The sequence below is a fragment of the Delphinus delphis genome, chromosome 1 (genome assembly GCF_949987515.2).
Source record: "Delphinus delphis chromosome 1, mDelDel1.2, whole genome shotgun sequence".
In the NCBI taxonomy this organism is placed as follows: Eukaryota; Metazoa; Chordata; class Mammalia; order Artiodactyla; family Delphinidae; genus Delphinus; species Delphinus delphis.
The window spans coordinates 135,549,856-135,569,363 of NC_082683.1; the positions used below are offsets into that span (position 1 = coordinate 135,549,856).

A 19,508-nucleotide genomic window follows, 5' to 3' on the forward strand; every position below is an offset into this window, starting at 1 on the left:
GACACGGGTTCATGCCCCGGTCTGGGAAGATCCCACATGCCGCGGAGCGGCTGGGGCCGTGAGCCATGGCCGCTGAGCCTGCGCGTCCGGAGCCTGTGCTCCGCAACGGGAGAGGCCACAACAGTGAGAGGCCCGCGTAACGCAAAAAAAAAATAAATAAATAAATAAAGGGGGGCTTGGGGCTTCCCTGGTGGTGCAGTGGTTGAGAGTCTGCCTGCCGATGCAGGGGACACGGGCTCGTGCCCCCGTCTGGGAAGATCCCACATGCCGTGGAGCGTCTGGGCCCATGAGCCATGGCCGCTGAGCCTGCGTGTCCGGAGCCTGTGCTCCGCAACGGGAAAGGCCACAACAGTGAGAGGCCTGCATACCGGGGTGGGGGGTGGGGGAAGAAAGGGGGGCTTGTTCTTCCCCTTCCCTCTGCCCTGGCTAGAACATGCGTATGGTGAGCTATCTCTGGCCATGGGAAGAGAATCTTAGGGCAGCAGTTCACAAACCTTTTGGTCTCATAATCCCTTTACACTCTTAGAAACTGATCCCCCCAAAGAGCTTTTGTTTATGTGGGTTATATCTATCAATATTTACCAGATTAGAAATGAAATTTTAAAATATGTATTAATTCATTTAAAAATAATAAACTCATTACATGTTAACATAAATAACAAAATTTTATGAAAAATATATATTTTAAAGCAAAAAAAATTTAGTGAGAAAAGTGACAGTGTTTTACAATTTGCAAATCTCTTTACTGTCTGCCTTAATAGAAGGCAGGTGTATTCTACTTCTGCATTCAATCTATTGCAGTATGTGCTGTTTTGGTTGAAGTAAATGAAGAAAATTCAACTTCACAGAGATATGTTGTTAGAAAAGAAAAGTATTTTAGTAGCATTTTCAGATAATTGTGGATACTCATCTTTGATATCACACCAAAACTAAACAAGTGGCATTTCTTTAAGGTTAATTGCAATGTGGAATCTGAAGTGATACCAACAAATTTTTCACACTGTTACATTAAAATCCATTGGTCTGACCTGCACTTTCAATGTATCTTTTATCCACACATAATTTGTAACCTCATTCCCTGAAATATTTGAAAAAACAGTTCACTGAGTTCCGCAGATCTTCCAAATGACACAATTCATTATACATACAATACCAGAAGTTCACAATCATTAAAACCTCCACTAATCTTATCAAAAACGTTTTTCAGTATTAGGAAGCTGTCAAGATCGGGTGGCAGATACAGATTTTCCAAACTTAATTTTCACTTGAAGGCTCAAATGTTGTCACTGGCAACAAATACTGTCAGTTGTTTTCCTTGAAGTGACAGTCTGACTTCACTCATTTTCAAGGAACTGTATGCCAAATGCTCAAATCTGAATAAGCATAGTTTATCAGTGAGTTGCTCTGCTAAGTAAAAATCATGTTTCATGTGGGTAGCTCAACTTGCAACCAAAAATTACACAGGTGTTTTTCCTCAAAACAACCAACATAATTCAGTATGCAGGAGAAGTATTTTGTGTGTACCCCCATTTCATCACACACAATAGTAAAAAGATGTGTACTCAAGAGTTAATACTGAATAAAAATCAATAATTTTCACTGCTTCATCAAAGACATTTTAAAGTGAAACTGGCCTTTTTTTTTTTTTTAACTCAGAGTACATAGTGGTTAAAAAAAAATAACTACCAGTACAGTCTGCTGCCACTGCCTTGATTCATGCTAACACATCAGCAGTTTTATCTGCCATGACAGCACAGAAAAAAGGCAAATACAAGCATATCTCGTTTTACTGCACTTTGCTTCATTGTGCTTTGCAGACACTGCGTTTTTCACAAATTAAAGGTTTGTGGACACCCTGTATCAAGCAAGTCTATCGGCACCATTCTTCCAATAGCATTTGCTCACTTCATGTCCCTGGGTTACATTTTGCTAATTCTCCCAGTATTTCAAACCCTCCACTAGCGAAAAGATTATGAGTCACTGAAGGCTCAGATGATGGTTAGCATTTATTAGCAATAAAGTATTTTTTAATTGAGGTATATATATTTTTTAGACATAACACTTTTGCACACTTAATGGACTACAGTATAGTATAAACATAACTTTTATATGCATTGGGAAATCAAAACATTCACGTGACTCACTTTATTGTGCTATTTGCTTTATTGCAGTGGTCTACAACTGAACCCTTGATATCTCTGAGATATGCCTGTAGTGTCTTGGTATTATTATGAAAATAGTTTTGACTTTATATTCTGTGAAAGTCTGAGGGATTATCAGGGGACCATAGTTTGAGAACTGCTGCCTTGAGGGATGGCTGAACTACAAGACAGACAAAGACTAAGCCCCTGGATGATCACATGAAACAGAAGCACCCTATCAGCCCTAGATCACCTACCTCCAGACCATTATGTGAGATGAAAATAAAAGTTCAGCAGCTGACCCAGTATCCTCACTGATACAGAAGCTTTTGTATTCCCAAATTCAAAGAATAGTTCTGGATCCACAAAGACTGGGAAAATAAAACTACAGGATTTTAGGACATCGTAAGTAACAGTTTCCAAATCAGGGATGATGAATCCTAAGCTATGAAACAGTTATAAAATGCAGCACTTTAACAGAGCATCATCTAAACTCTGTTCTCTCTGATATATGTATGATATATCAGTGCCCCTGAAACAGAGTATTTCAACAAAGTTTGACAATGGTAAATGCCAGTGAATCAAGTGTACCCAGGTTAAAGTAGGAGGACATGCTGAGTATCCCCACCTGTGCTAATGCTGAAGGTTCCTCAACAGGAGCTTCAAATTTTCATTGTCCTCTAGTTTCACAGGTGTCAATTAGTTATCTTTTGCTGGGAGAGTGCAGGCTAATGCATGGAGGACCAAAAAAACCCTGTTAATTGGTGTGATCTTTCTGAAACTTCACTAAAAGATAATTGTGCAGTCATAGGCTTATCCAAGACTAAAAGAGCTATTATGTTATGTTAGGGCTCTGCCTGATATATTTTAAAGCAAAAAAAATTTAGTGAGAAAAGTGACAGTGTTTTACAATTTGCAAATCTCTTTACTGTCTGCCTTAATAGAAGGCAGGTGCCTTCTATTAAGTAAGGTTCACATCTCAGCTTATTTTCAGCCTCTTCCTGCTGACAAAATAGAGTGCTATTTGGAAAAGAAAATGTAATTATTTTATGATAAAGGTTGATTTTATGAGAAATGTAATTATTTTATGAGAAATTCTGATCCACCATACAGGAATTATACTGGACTTTCAACTTTGTTATTCTATCAAAGATGCTATTTTTAATACTGCCACAGAATTCTGATAAAAACAAGATATTTAGAAGAGATTGATAAACACTGTGTGCCCTAACATATCTAAGTAAGCATAATCTTATTCTCTAATTCTGTAATAATTATTCTCCAATAACGAGGAATTTTATTTCCAGAAACAGAATATCTCTAACCACACTAATGTCAAGAGGGTGAGGAACACACGCCTCTTCCAGACTATCTGGATGAAGTATATTTGAGACAGATGGTTGCCAGCTGACAGGTGACTATAGTTCACTGATGACTCGAATATCAGATATTTAATAATGATGATGCTAGTATCAATAAATATATGTCATAGAAAGAAAAACAATGTTTTTAGGAAATTTGGAGAAAATTAGTCTTATACTGCTCAGGGAATCATCAGTCAGCCATGTTACTGGTCCAAGCGCAATGCTCAATAAATTCTTGTTAAATAACTGAAAGTCTCATTTTAATGTTATTAGGACAGGATAAATGACCAAAGAGAAAACAGATATCCAGGACTTCTGCATGAAAACAAATTCTGAGGCCAATTCAGGCATATTTTCCTTCAACACTATAATTTATACCATTTGTTCCTACCAGCTATATCTCTCAGGTCACTTTAACAGATATTCATGAATCTTCAAAAGAAGGTTCATCTCTACTTAGTATATTCAGTTTAAGAATACAGAGGGTCCCCACAACTTTTTTTTTTAAAAGAATACAGGGGGAAACAGATACCAAGAGGCATAAAATGGGCTGTTATCCAGAACTTCATTCCTTCCAGTGTTCCAAAGAGCTGGAGTTTTCCTGAACTGTTATTTAACTCTCGTGCGCGATTTTTCACATGTTTAAATCTAAACACCTCAAGTAACTTTATAAGTCTCTTGATGGCAAGTGTCATGATGCTTTTGCTTCTCTGCATCCCCCACAGGCATAACACCCAAGTGTTTTGCCATAAAAGATGATGAACAAGTATTTGTCGATTATGATAAAGCAATTATTTTTCTAACCCAATTACTCTTTGAGGATAAATTAAAGATGTCTCATATGACATTTTTATTATTTCCATACTTCCAGGTAATCTTTGAAGCCTTAGAGTCAGGAGCTACAATCTCGTTCTAGTTCTCTATGACCCTAGGCAAGTTATCTACTCTCTCCGGGTTTCCTTATTCCTAAGAGAAGGGCATTATTTCATCTGGTGTTTTCTAGCTCTAAAATTTTCATAACTGTATCTAACACAAGCATATTCAGCCAAAACATAAGTCTAAGATATTTAGGGTTAAAAAAAAATCACAATAATAAAAGTAGTAATACTTTACTTTGCATTGCATCACCCTCTTTATTACAATCGTATTATTCTCAGAAATGTTTTTTTAACATTACTACGTTTACTTCCAAACGACCCTCTGGCAAGAGTGAACGATAAATCTTGTTTTGTAAATGTTCTGAAGCTGGTGAAAGCGTAAGTGCAAGGCCACTAAGCAAGTCAGAGAAGACACAGAAAAACTGTCATTCAGGGTCAGCTAAATATCACTCCTCGGATAGCAGACAGGTCCTTTCCATGTCCAGAATGATGCTAATCCTTAGCAGATGATTAAAAAACAACACACATACACATACAAACTTCATTACACCTAACCATTAATCAAGCACGTTTACTATCTGTTTTTTGGAGGAAAGAGAAGGCCTGTGGTCGCTCTCCCGCATCCACCCCTTCCCTGCGACTTTACCTGCTTGTACCGGGCATACAGGTACAAGAGCTGCTCCCTGCTGGCCCCTTGAACCAGGCCTCGGAAGTGCGCGGCAGCCTTCTCAAACAGCTCTGTCAGCCTCCTGGACGCCTCGGTCTCCGGGCTCTGGAGGGATTCCATATCCACGGAGTCGTCCCCCGAGCTCAGCTCTCCGCCGCTGTCGCCCGTAGTGGCTCCCGCAAGCAGGAATGGCGAAGCCATGTGACCGCCTGTCTTCTTCAGACGGGGTGTGACGCCGGCTTGGGGTCCTGGCCCACCAGTCTCGGTCTTGAGCCAGAGCTCAAGTCGGACCCAAGCTCACTTCCTCGCGCTCCTCGCTTAACTGTGCCTCCCTCTCTCCCCCTGCCCTCCCTGGGCGTGCGTGACGGGCTCCGCCTCCCTCTGCAGCTCTCCCCCGCTGCCCGGCCTCTTCCGGTACCCCTGGCTAACAGCGCGCTCCGAATAGGTCAGGTCCCTGCAGCAGCGCGGCGGGGGTCTGCGAGCAGCACAGCAGGAAGTCCTGGAGAGAAGGAGGCGGGGCGGCGTGGGCGCGGGGCGGCGTCAGCGGCAGAGCACGCGCCCGGAGCTACGGCCGGCGGCCTCTTTCTCACTGGGCGGGGGAAGCGTGGGTGGCCCTTCTTTGAGAACCGCCGCTATGTTGCGGGATGCATGCGACCGCGCTGGGGGAACGCTGCTTGGAGAAACAGTCCTCACTTGTTGAGGTGTCTGTTAATCGTTTCGTTGAAAATACTGGGACATCGTGGGTGGGGGAAGGAGGCCGTCTATTTGGTAGTGTAGCGATAGAAGCGGAGTTGTGGGAAACTTGGAGCTGAGGACGAAGGTTCCGCCTGCGCCCGCCTTCCAAGGTTAGGTGTCCCGAGCGCCCCAAATGGGCCTCGGATACCTGCATCCGTTGCTGGAGAGTTTGGTTCTAACTTGAATAGTGAATGGAAATTTGGGAGATGGGGCCTTCTGCGCCCAAATTGTGTGATTGGTCCAATCCGTGTCTTGCTTTGCATGCGTCCGTGACCCCCATCTCGCTGAACTTTATGGGACCCCACCCACACCCCAGGGCCCTTAGCGCGGTGCTTCTTCCCAGCTCAGCCTTTGCCACTGTGCTTTGGCAGACCTTGAAAAGTGAAAACAAAAATGTACTACATAGTTCTGCCCTGGACGAACTCAGAAAACTGCAGCAACTATAACGTGATTGTGATAGTGTCAAAGAAAATAGTCAATAACCAATCTGTAATAGGAGTAGAGGAGAGGACTTCCCTGGTGGCACAGTGCTTAAGAATCTGCCTAACAATGCAGGGACACGGGTTCGAGCCCTGGTCCGGGAAGATCCCACATACCACGGAGCAACTAAGCCCTTGCGCCACAACTACTGAAGCCGACGCGCCTAGAGCCCATGCTCCGCAACAAAAGAAGCCACCGCAATGAGAAGCCTGCACACCAAAACAAAGACCCAATGCAGCCAAAGATAAATAAATTTAAAAAGAATAGAGGAGAGTTTTATTTGAGCCAAACTGAGGACTGTAGTCCAGGAGTTAGCCTCTCGGGAGCTCTGAGGAACTGCTCTGGAGAAGCACGGTTTATCAGCACAATTTTATGTTCTTTCAGAAGAAAGAACATCAAACCTGATAAGAGTACATTCCTTCAAAGTTAAAAACAAACAAACAAACAAAAAAACAGATTAGCTTGTCCACGGCAAGTTAGTATGGCTTTGGCACCTAGGAAAGGAGCCTTATCATCAAAGGAGTACTAGCATTGATGTCCCAGAAAGGGAGACTTTTATCTCTGTCTTCAGAAGGGACGTTCTTTACTTCTGGAGAGTGCACTCTTTTCTTTATTGATTAGAGCAGATATACAATGCATGTTGATGGGCTACAAGGCGGGCTGTTCTAGATAGCATAAAGTTCAAGCTAAATCAACGTATAAGCTAGAGTGACTTCCCCATACCTCAATATCTGAAAATTTCTTCCATCAATAGTTAAGTTTTACTGAGTGGTTATTATGTCCTAAGTGTTGTTAAAAACAACAACAACAACATTATATTCATTTAGTTCTCAAAACACTGTAATAAGCACCATCAGAATGGTACAAAGAAAGTGTTCTAAAGAATGGTTATTCACTGTTTGGGGTTAGGCTTTAGATAGGTGGACAGGGGAGAAGGGGTAAACAGGGTGAGAGAACAAAGAAAAAAGGCAGGAAGATGAGAAACCTTGGATCAGGATTCAACAAACATTCCTTGAGTATCCCAAATGTACCACTGTTAGTCCCTGCTCTCAGGGCACTCATGGTCCAGTCAAAGGATGGCTGATGAACAAAATCTTGTAATTAAAAAGTGATAATAGTAACTTATTGATTCCCTTACTGTTTAAGGGAGTTAATTCTTACTGCTTAAGGTAGGTACAGTTATTTCCAGTTGAGACAGGAAATTAACACAGAGTGGTTAGGTAACTTGCCCAAGGCTGCACAGTTAATAAGTAGAGAAACAAGGGAAAAATCAAAGTTGTAAGTTGTTTTAGTCAGAAATTAGCCTGCATATGGTGTAATGATAGATGATGAATCTGAAAAGTAGACTGAAGGGAAGGTACATGGACATTTATATATCTCTGTGGAATTTTTATTAGAAATGGGAATTAAGTATTATCAACAGTTTTTTCGGCAGCCCTGGAGATTATGTTTTTTCTACTTTAATCTTTTAAAGGAAATATTAATAAAGTTTCTACTTCAATGAATTATATGAACAATGATATTAATAGGAACTTAATGAATTATATTAACAAACACTAATAAATTAATATAAATTTTAATGTGTTATGTTAATAGATTTCCTAATGTTGAATGACACTTCTATTCCTGGAATAAACTCACTGTGGTCTTGGTCCTGCTTTTTTGTTTGTTTGTTTTTTAATTATTTCTAAGTTCAGTTTGCTAATATTTTCTTTAGTATCTCTACAGCCCTATTTAAAGATGACTGACAGTTTTCCTTTTTGTTCTGTCCTTTCTCAGTTTTGTGTCAGGGTAATAGTAGACCTGTAGAATATATTTAGAAGTTTTCACCTTTTTGTGTATTCTGCAACAGTATAAATAACATGGGAATAGAGCAAGCACAAATCTCATGGCTGGTGGGAGTGTAAATTGATACAACCACTTTGGGAAAATGTTTGGTACTATTTACTAAAGGTAAACATGACCAATTCTACTTCTACCCAGCAAGCATGTAATATATGCATTCATCCAAAGACACGTATAAGAACATTCACAGCAGCACTATTCCTGATCTCCCCAAACTGGAAACACCCAAATAACCATCAACAGTAATAACAATAAACTGTAGTGTGTTTACACAACAGAATACTATTCAGCAGCAAGAATGAACTAATTTACAATCAGACACAACATATGAATGAACCTCATAAACGTAATGTAGAGCCCAGGAAACCTGACAACAAAGAGCTAATTCTGTACATTTCCATTCATATACAGCTCAAAGTCAGGCAAAATGAATCTGTGATGTTAGAAGTCAGGATAGTGAGTAGTCTTGGGGTTAGTAATCTGAAGGGTGCATAAAGGGGGCTTCTGGGTGTTGGCGATGTTCTCTTTCTTGAGCTGAATTCTGGTTGCACAAGTGTGTTCACTTTATGAAAATTCACTTAAAAATTTTGTACTTTTCTGTATATAAATTATATCTGAATGAAAAATTTAAGAACAAAAAGAAAGAAAGAAAGAAAGAAAGAGCTCCTGATAGTCAGAAGCTGGTCTAGTACTCACAGCTAAGCCATATTATTCTCCTATTAGATAGACATAATCTCATGAAATACCAACCTCAGACAAGGTCACTCTGAGACCATGATAAAATGAGACAAAGTAAAGAACTTCAGAAGTTTGCCTAAGCATAGACAAAAAAAGATCACTCTGCCAACCACAGAGTACCACAAGATACCCTTTCTCTTGGCCACAATGAGTGATTATTACTTATTTACAAATTATAGCTTTATTCTCATTCTAGTCTTCCCTCTGTATAGATGAGACTGAGATGCCCAATCATAAATTGCCCCAGCTGCCTGACAGCATCCAATAAGAGCAAATCCCCAATTCCTTAGATTTCTCCCTCAAGTCACCAAGCAAAGCCCAAATCCTATAATAGTTTACTTCTTAACACCTTACTGAGACAGCCCATTGTTCTCCATTTATGTGTTCTTCCTCACTATAGTAAATCCAACTTGGTTACAGGAGCCTGAAGAGCATTAAAGCCTGAGAACGTTTGATTTGTTGACGATTCAATTAAAACACCCAAACTATCAGGATCTGATGACTTAGAGGGAAGAGAGCTTTTACAATCAGTGTTTCCATTCAAGCATTTCTTGGGAACTGTAGGAAACTGTATATGTTTTTCTGAATCTCAAGAAAAAATCAGCTGAGAAATCAGGAAGACAGGAGAAAATATTAGGATTAGAATAAAAGCTTAAACAATCAGAATTCAAGTTTGACAATCAACATAGAGAAGGTACTGATTCAAAGGGATCCACTGACAAGTCAAAAGCAATAGCAGGATATTGTTAACACCTGGAGTCCAAAGTGAGCCAGGGAAAGGAGCAGGCAGGAGAAAATCTAATCAAGATCTAATCAGTCTTCCAGAGTTGCCATTTTACACATGTGTTCGTTGCGCCTGCTGATAACAGTGCAAATGAAATAAATATTAATAAGATTATATGCATAGGCTACTTCATACAGATTCTGTGAGTGATGTTCTGAGAAATAAGTTCTAGAAAAATAAGTTCTAGAAGCAAAATAAGTCCTTAAACTGGTAGCTTCTTTAAGTGATGCTGAGTAGTGCTGTTACCTTTGCTAAGAGATCTGAATGTTATGTTACTAGAGTACTACCCAACATTGTTTGCCAGCATTTTCCAGTGTTTGTATTCACCAAAGGCTACAGTTCTTTATAAGTACTTTCACAGAGGAAATGCAAAAAGAAGATGTGGATGTTTTTGTGAAATACTCCAACACAACATCCTGAAGGGACCTGAAATCTGAATTACCAGAAGTCACATCTGTCTCAATGGCAAAACCAAAGTCTAGGCAAGCAGAAAAAATAGTTTTGTTAAAAATACCTGGATTGAATTTAGTACAATTCACGTTTTGTGACATATTGGCATTTTTTTACATTGCCATCAAAATATTCATTGATATGTTAACTCCCAATATGTTTCAGACACAGTACTAAGCCCTAGGATACTAGGATGAATGTGATTACTTTTCCCCTCTCTCACTCTACTCCAGTTACATGGGCCTCATGTGGCTTCTCTACAAACCAGGCATAATCCAGAATACTCCCATCTTAGTGCCTTTTCACTTGCTAGTCCCTCTTTCTGGAACACTTTATCCTCAGATATCTACATACATGATTTGCCCTCACCTCCTTCAGGTCTTTGCTCACATGACACATTAGTCAAAACTTCTCTGACCACCTGTTAAAAATCACAACCCCATCCTCACCATCACTCTCTATCTCCCTTCTTCAGCACTTATCTCCAGGTACACTACAATCTATTTTACTCATTTATTACATCATTTGTATATAAGTTCCATGAAGACAGGGATTTTTGTCTGTTTTTATCACTTCTGTATTCCCCAGATCTTGCAGGTAGCTAAATCTTCACTGAATAAGTAAATGAGTGAATGTATAAAAGACACAGCCATTGTTCTTTAAGGGCTGAATAGTAAATGAATAAGGACAATAAAATATTACAAGTGATGTGGAAAAGGGCATACCAGGAAACAGGCATAGCATGGGCAAAGGCACAGTGCCATTTACTTACATTAGTAAATGTAAGTACTTTAAAAATAGCAAGCAATACTGCTATAAGCAAACAGCAGAATTATACTTAACTGTTTTTCTCTCTTACCCACCATAAACTAAAAACTGGAATATAAGTTAACCTACTCCTAAGAGGAAAAACCTTGCTTAACAAAGGCCACGTTATTTTGCAAATATTTAAAAGAATAGAATTCTTATAGATCAGTGGCTTCTTTTTACAACAGTAAATTAAATTGTTAGTATTTATCGAGGAATAATCTTCTAGGAAAACCCTGGCCTTTAATCCAACTCCTTAAGCGCATTAGTGGGACTCCAGCATATAGACAGATAAGCAGGTAGAGAGAGAGATTACACTGAATGATTTAATTTGCATGATTTAATTTAACTTGAAGCCCATTTGACCACCTTCAAATAGAATAACCAGCAGAATTGTACTAAATCAGGAATCATGACAGGAAAATCAGAGTTCTGACCTTGGAGTGTCTGTGAGATCTGTATCTGAGAGCAAAACTTAATGAAAAAAGTTACACCCTCAAGTTCGTAGGAATAGTTAGATATTCCCTACTAAAAAATAAGCGGGGAAAGTGATTAATTTTGAGACCACCTCAGCAGAGTCTGTTTGACGATAGTGGACAACTTAACTAAGAACAAGTAACAGAAACTTCTGGGGTATGGGTTTATGGGTTTAGAAACTGACTTTATGATAGAATTTTGTGCAATGCAATTTATCATTATATGGATACAATTATAAGGGCAAATCACAGGCCACAAAGCAAAACAGTATTAGATAATAAAAGCCTAACATATTCTTACAAATCAATACTAAAAGTGTTCCATTCTGCTTGATAAATCTGGACCACAGAGCAATACAGAAAATCAGTGGACTTAAGTGTGTAGAGCTGGCTGACTTCTGCGCCAGGTCTGAAACATTTTGTTGTTGTTAATATAGTAGCTAGTACCTTAGTGGTGCTTAATGAGTATTATTTATTAGTAAATGTAAGTACTTAAAAAATTCATACTGTTATTTTGACTTGCTAAAAATTAATCAACAATAAATTATTAAGTGCTGACATTAATCTTTCAGATAATATATAAAAATAAAGTAAAAAGTACACAGGCTGAAGAGTCTGATATCATCCTTACCATCAAGTAACTTAAATTTAAGTTGTAGAAACAAGATTAGGACTCATGAAACAATTAGAAAATCAAATAAGACTAACATTAAGTGCTAAATCTTGTGATGCAACCTGAAGTGAAATACTAATAGGATTTTTTTAGCTGAATAGTCTCACCATAAAAGTCCTCAATCGAGGGACTTCTCTGGCGGTCCAGTGGGTGAGACTCCACGCCCCCAGTGCAGGGGGCCCAGGTTCGATCCCTGGTGGGGGAACTAGATCCCGCATGCATGCCGCAACTAAGAAGTACGCGTGCCGCAACTCAAAGATCCGCGTGCTGCAGCAAGGATCCCGCATGCCGCAATTGAGACCCGGTTCAGCCAAAATGAATTAAAAAAAAAAAAAAGTCCTCAATCGAGCACCATTATTTTTCCAGAAGAGGCTCTTTAAACAATAAGTGACTTGTATCAGGCCTTACATTTAGGTGGGTGACCAGTGTACCTAACACCCAGGTCTCTAAGCAGTCCGGGGCTTTTACATCAATTAAAACAACACCTTGTGCTCAGAATTCATTAAATGGCATTAATTAGTCAATTGTCAGAAGCTAATGTGAACTATTTGCGGGTGCATCAGAAGTGTAGATCTTTAGGGAAAGTATCCCCAAACTTGAAACTAAGAAACTGAATATTTTCTGATCCATCTCTGTAATCTTTTTCTGGATACAATTACTGGTTTGAAGAATAAAGAATCCAGAAACAAAAAGCATAACTAACACATTGTTCCTTCATAAAGCATAATTTCTTTATAGAAAAAAATGAGTCCTGTGAGTTTAAGTCTCCTCTCTGAACGGTTGTAGAAAACATCATCTTGCTGGGCATCAAGAGGAGTGGAAGCGTAATATACATATTGACCACATGATGCCGACAAAGAGCAAAGTTTGTTTCCTGCCAGTGTGACGGGCTTGCTGGATTATCTTTGTCCTTTGGGTTTTCAGGCTTAGGAAAGACAGACCTTACACGTCCTATGGCACAGTGAATGGAACAATCGTTTATGTAATTATATCTTTATTTTAAACAGCAGCCAAGCGCTAATTCTGTTTCTTATTTAGACTCAGAACCCAGGAACTAAGAGTGAAGAGGAAAGCAGGCTGTGTTAAGATATGCTTGGTTAAAATGCTGGAGAGGGTGTGGAGAAAAGGGAACCCTCTCGCACTGTTGGTGGGAATGTAAATTGTTACAGCCACTATGGAGAACAGTATGAAGGTTCCTTAAAACACTAAAAATTGAATTACCATATGACCCAGCAATTCCACTACTGGGCATATACCCAGAGAAAACCATAATTCAAAAAGACACATGCGGGCTTCCCTGGTGGCACAGTGATTGAGAGTACGCCTGCCGATGCAGGGGACACGGGTTCGACGCAGGGGACACGGGTTTGTGTCCCGGTCCGGGAGGATCCCACATGCTGTGGAGCGTCTGGGCCCATGAGCCATGGCCGCTGGGCCTGCGCGTCCGGAGCCTGTGCTTCGCAACGGGAGAGGCCACAACGGTGAGAGGCCCGCGTACCGCAAAAAAAAACAAAAAAAACAAAAAAACTAGGAATGGTTTTCATCATCAAGAAAATCTGGTCAGGCAGACACAATCACATGTAAACAGTTTCATTTATATTACCTTAAAAATAGAGGATAACATCCAAGTAGTTTTGAATGTAGTACTTTTTTCTAAAAATATCTTTAGATTAAAAATTATTCATTTATTTTTCTAGTTGAAGTCTTATAGTAATTTTTAACTTCCATCTCTTGAAATGTCAAATGACCATGTATATTAGGCCTTTATTTGGCTGTAGAATTAAACCTCTCCTCCTTTATTCCCCCAAATGTGTCAAGAAAATAGTAAGATTTCTTTATTAGAGGGCATCAAAGTATTGCTCTGAAATAACAGCACTGTAAAGCTTACCAACAGACCACATGCTAATTACCATTTCTGATTCTATGGGTATATGGGTACATAGAAGTATTATACACTCATGCAGACACGTAAACATCACTGGCTTCTTTCTTTCTTTCTTTCTTTCTTTATTTGCAGTACGCGGGCCTCTCACTGTTGTGGCCTCTCCCGTTGCAGAGCACAGGCTCTGGACGCGCAGGCTCAGCGGCCGTGGCTCACGGGCCTAGCTGCCCCGCGGCATGTGGGTTCCTCCCAGACCGGGGCACGAACCCGTGTCCCCTGCATCGGCAGGCGGACCCTCAACCACTGCGCCACCAGGGAAGCCCCATCACTGGCTCTTTTAATTGGTCTGAATACTGATGTTCCTGCTTCTGATTTTTCTTCATGATAAATTTTTTTAAATCAATTGCTTAGTTATTAACATTTTCAAATGTACAGAAAAGTTGAAAGAATACTAATCACCCAATTATCTATCTGCAGGATTCAACAATTGTTAATATTTTGCCATATTTGCAAATATATTTGCAAATATATTTGCAAATATATTTGCAAATATATTTGCAAATATATTTGCAAATATATTTGCAAATGTATCTACCTATATCTACCTATATATCTACCTATAATTTTTGATGAACCATTTGAAAATAAGCTGCAGACATCATAATACTTCAAAACCTAAATACTATAGTATGTATCTTCTAAAAATAAAACCTAAGTACTATAGTATGTATCTTCTAAAAATAAAAAATGTATCTTCTAAAAAATAAATAAAATAAATATGCCATTATCATATTTAAGAAAAGTAACAAATATCATCTAGTATGCAGTCCTCTGTATTCAAATTTCCCTGGTTTTTCCAAAAAGGCTTTTAAATACACACACATATATTCAAATTACGTAAGACGAAAATACGTGGTTATAGATACAGAGCATAAGTGAAACAGCATAAGAAAGCCGGAGCTCAAGTTCAAAAAGCCTTGGTCAAAAAAATCAGAGTGCTTTATAGAGAAGGCGAAGAGTTAGCAAGAACTTGTTGACAATTGACCACATGCTGATTACCATTTCTGATTCTATGAGTGTATATGGGTATAGAGAAGCATCAAAGGCATTGAGCCTATATTTGTGCTTAGCACAACACAGCAGTAGAAAGTTCCTGAAATTTCTTTTCTTAAAAAAATAAATTTATTTATTTTTGGCTGCGTTGGGTCTTAGTTGCTGTGCGTGGGCTTTTCTCTAGCTGTGGCAAGCAGGGGCTACTCTTTGTTGCGGTGCACGGGCTTCTCATTGCGGTGGCTTCTGTTGTTGCAGAGCATGGGCTCTAGGCTCGCAGGATTCAGCAGTTGTGGCTCGCGGGCTCTAAAGCGCAGGATCAGTAGTTGTGGCGCACGGGCTTAGTTGCTCCGTGGCATGTGGGATCTTTCCGGACCAGGGCTCGAACGCGTGTCCCCTGCATTGGCAGGCCGATTCTCAACCACTGCGCCACCAGGGAAGCCCTGAAATTTCTTTTTAATTGACGTGTTTTTTAAATGATTCAAAGAGCCATACTTTCGCTTAAATACCAAGAAGATAAAAATGAAGTCTTTTTGTGATATTTTATCCTAAATATGTAGTTTGTCCTTTTCTAACTTCTAAACAGAAAAATAACTCTCATGTCATAGTCATCTTACATAGATCATACCTTTTCTGAAAGGGCATGTTATCATCATATGTAAAGATAATATTTGAATTATTTTGTTACATCAAGTTGTCATGCTCTTTTGCTTAATAGGAAGGTCTGTTCCATTTTGTGTTTCAGTTCATGGTGTGGGGTGAGTTTATGAAGAGACATAAGACAGAGAAAGAAGGGATGAGAAGGAAAAGAAGACTTGAGTTGTGCCAACGTAGTGATTGGGGGACGGGACCCACACGCACAAAAGACGGGCTCACCCATTACATAATTCAGCTCTAAATGACGTACCAAGGACTGTTACTGTTACTGCTACAGGAATTCAGAAGAGAGGGATATCAGTGAGGACAGGTGTTGAGAGGGAAGCTCCAGAGCTTCCTGGAGGTGGGAGCAGAGCCTTGAGAGGTGGTCAGATTTGAATGGGGAAAAGGAGTGCGAAGGGCATTGCAGGTGAGTGAAGCCACGCAAGAAAAGCCATCAGAGCACACTTGCAAGAGAGAGCTGGCTTTGGGGTGAAGGGGACTGAGTGGGCAGCAGCGGAGGGAAGGGAAAGATGGGGGTGAAGTGATGCAAACCTTGAGTTTCCCTATGATAAAGGAAGAGCCTCTTCTTCCCCCTGTACTCCCTTTCCCTGGAACTGGTAGCTATGGCAGTCATAGTTGAAGTGTAAGAGTATAATTTTGAGGTGAAAATAGGTGATGAGATTGGCTTAGTTAAGGGAGTTGAGAATAGTAAGGAGAGAGATGGATGAATTTGACGTTAACTCGATGGCTACAATCCACCTACTAAAGTGGCATTCGATTGACTTGGTTTTCCTTCTTTTTTTTTTCTTTTATTCTTTGGTTCATAATATTCTAGGGCCTTCATTGCTGAGTACTGACAAGGATAAAATCATATTACCCTTTATCATATTGAAGTTTCTCACTTTTATCCAAAGCATCTATTACAACTGAGTAGTTAAAATAAGGGTGTTCTAGTAGCTTCCTACTAAAGCCTCTACAGTCCATCTGGAGCCCAACCTTGGCCTCCCTGACAGATCTACCCGGTAGGTGCACATCCAAGAGAATCCCCTTTGGGAGGCATCATTCACTGATCTGAGAACTCTGCCCCATTAACACTGAAGGGGTTGATTAGTTGTTTGGTAGGAGTTTACATGAAGAATTTACTGCTGATATCCATCAGAACGGACAGGTTACGTGGCAGTAACAAAAACTCCCAAACTTCAATGGCTTAACCCCACAAATCTTTGATTTCACTCACACTTTTCCTCTGCTCATCAGAGTCATCAGGGACCCATGCCGACAGGACCCATCTCGACACCTGCTTCCACAGAAGCAGCAATAAAGGATAATATAGCAAATGGTGCACTGGCTCTTTAAGCTTTCACTCAGGAGTAACGTAAGTCACTTCTGCACACATTTCATTAGCCAAAGTCAGCCAGATGGTCATGCCTAACTTCAAAGGGGGCAGAGAAGTACAGTCCTACTATGTACCCAGAAAGAGAGAAAAGCAGAACTATTCATGAACATCCGTAATGACATTCACTATCTTACTCTTTTTTCCTTCCTTCTTCCCTACTCTTTGTGAAAACATATTGTACTATTTAATGGAAAACTCCCCGCCGGGTAGTGTCACTTGCTGAATAGTGAGATGAGCTGCTTTATTATTATTCCTTTGAAAGGTAATTCTGTGCATTATTTGATAGGACTAGCATATGATTTCTGCAAATATCGCCCAGTTCAGAGACCATCTGTAGTTTATGGAAAATATTAACTGTAGTGAACATAATTGCACTGAGTCACACGTCAGCAACATCTTCTTCTTTTCCATGGAAACCAGGAGACATTTTACAATTTATCAACAAGTGTGCTGCCAGAATAGAGTTGAAAGCTTGCTTCCAACTCACTGTGCCTGTCCAGGCATAGCCCAATTATCCCTAATGTATGGAAGAAATAGCTGTGTATTTCCTGCTGTGCTTCTCGCACTTCAGCTGCTGGCTGAGCACTAGGCAACATGTTGTATTGTCACCTTCCTGCAGGGTCAGTTGAGGATTTCTGTTTTTATTACTGGAATGATGATCATGCCTTAGCAGTTTGGAGGAGTTAGTTATCTGATACTTTATGGTATGTCAAGGGCATTGGCCTTGACATAGAAAGAACTTTGCACAGGCTTGCCACCCATCTGGAACATGTCACTTATTTTCTGCTTTTCAAATGATTCCCTGTTTTGTTTTGTACTTTGCCCCCTGTCTGTTTTTAATTTCTTTACCTTGGAATTCCTTCCAAACATTGTTATTGTCATTGTTGATGAGGAAGGTCATAGCCGAGGACTAGTAAGACCACACTTTGAGTTGTCTTTCCAGAAGGGCAGAAGCAAGGGCAGAAACAAGTCTGCCTTGTTTGCCACTGAACCCCCATTGCCTAGGATGGTTCCTGGAACATGGTGCCCAATAAATATCATCGGATTAATAAATGAAGGAATGACAGGTAGAGAAGACATTATTGGCTCACCTGCATGGTAGTTCTCTATCTTTCTTTTGACCAGTGGCAAAAGAATTGTAAGCTGCTGGGCTGGAATAAGAGATGGAAAGAACTCTTCCACATTAAACTAAGTTACCAACTCTATAGTTTTGCTCTCTAATTAGTTGCTAGATTGTTTTCGCATCCTACTACTCCCTAGTCATACACAAATTTCCAGCCAAACTGAAACACCAACTGTTCTCAGGACGGTCATGCTCCTTCTTGTGAGTTGAGTTGTGTCGCCCCTAGAAAGATATGTTGAAGTCCTAACTCTCAGTACCTCAGAATGTGACCTCATTTAGAAATAGAGTCACTGCAGATGTAATTGGTTAAGATAAGGTCATAGTGGCGTAGGGTTGGCTCCAAATCCAGCGTGACTGGTGTCCTTATCAGATGAAAAGGTGAACGCAGAGACACCCAGGGAGAACACCATGTGGCAACGAAGGCAGATATTGGAGGGATGCAGCTGCAAACCAAGGAATGCCAAATGCTGCAGGAAAAACCAACAGAAGCTGGAAGAGGCAAGGACTGATTCTCCCCTACAGGTTCCAGAGGGAGCATGGCCCTACTAACATCTTGATTTCGGACTTACAGCCTCCAGAACTGAGACAATAAATGTCTGTTGTTTTAAGCCACCTACTTTGTGACACTTTGTTATAGCAGCCCTAGGAAACTAATACATTCCTCATGCCCATATACTTTGCTTCCTTTATCTGGTCTTCACCCCACTGTCCATCTTGAGAACCTCCTTGATATCTCTTCTTGGGTAAAATCTTTAAATCATTTCCAAAATATTAGACTGGCTTGACTCCCCTCTCCTCCTGTGGCACCTGTGTCTATTGTGGAGTGGATGGTGAGACATAGGCAGGAGATTCTGAAGAGACTGCTCTAAAGGTGTCAAGGTTAGTTGGAAGAAATAAAATGAGTGAGTTAGGAGGAAAGCATATCGGCCATTGAGACCTGGGTGGAAAACAAGGGGGTAGGCTAAGAATACAAAAAAAAGGCTAGTACAAAAAATATTTTTAAAAAGCAAGGTTAAGGTTCCAGGAAAGACTGCACTGCCTAGGGGAGCAGACACCATTCCTGGTTTCCCTGGCGAAGAGGCTTCCTCCCGTTGCTAAGGATACGATCACAAGACAACTATTTGTGATCAAAATAACTAATAATTAAAGGCAGAGCCATATACGGTGCAATACTTCCACTTGATTCAAGGAAGTTCTGAGAAGGAGTTTAGGGAGGGTTATGCCTCAAAGAAGGAGGTTATGAGATCAAGATTTCGAGTTATACATAAAAAGTAAAACCCTGTATGAATGCACTTTGATTTTACAAAAAAGAAAAAAGAAAAATAGAGAAAGAGAAGCAGAGGGAGGGAGGGAGGGGAGGAAAGAGAGGGGGCATCTTCT

General features: G+C 40.2%; 1 protein-coding gene across 3 annotated transcripts in view; it reads right to left on the bottom strand.

Moving 5' to 3' along the window:
• Positions 1–5,568, bottom strand: part of ACBD6 (acyl-CoA binding domain containing 6) — a 230,698-nt gene extending 225,130 nt beyond the window's left edge. The window contains exon 1 of one of the 3 annotated variants that reach the window (XR_009522483.1): positions 5,030–5,568. Coding sequence is in view for 2 of the 3 variants with exons in the window: in XM_060034971.1 (XP_059890954.1) it covers positions 5,030–5,251 (222 nt within the window). In the remaining variant the exon portion in view is untranslated. The remainder of the gene's footprint in view (positions 1–5,029) is intronic. The other 2 variants (XM_060034971.1, XM_060034980.1) reach the window with 2 other exon arrangements.
• Positions 5,569–19,508: the final 13,940 nt, after the last annotated feature.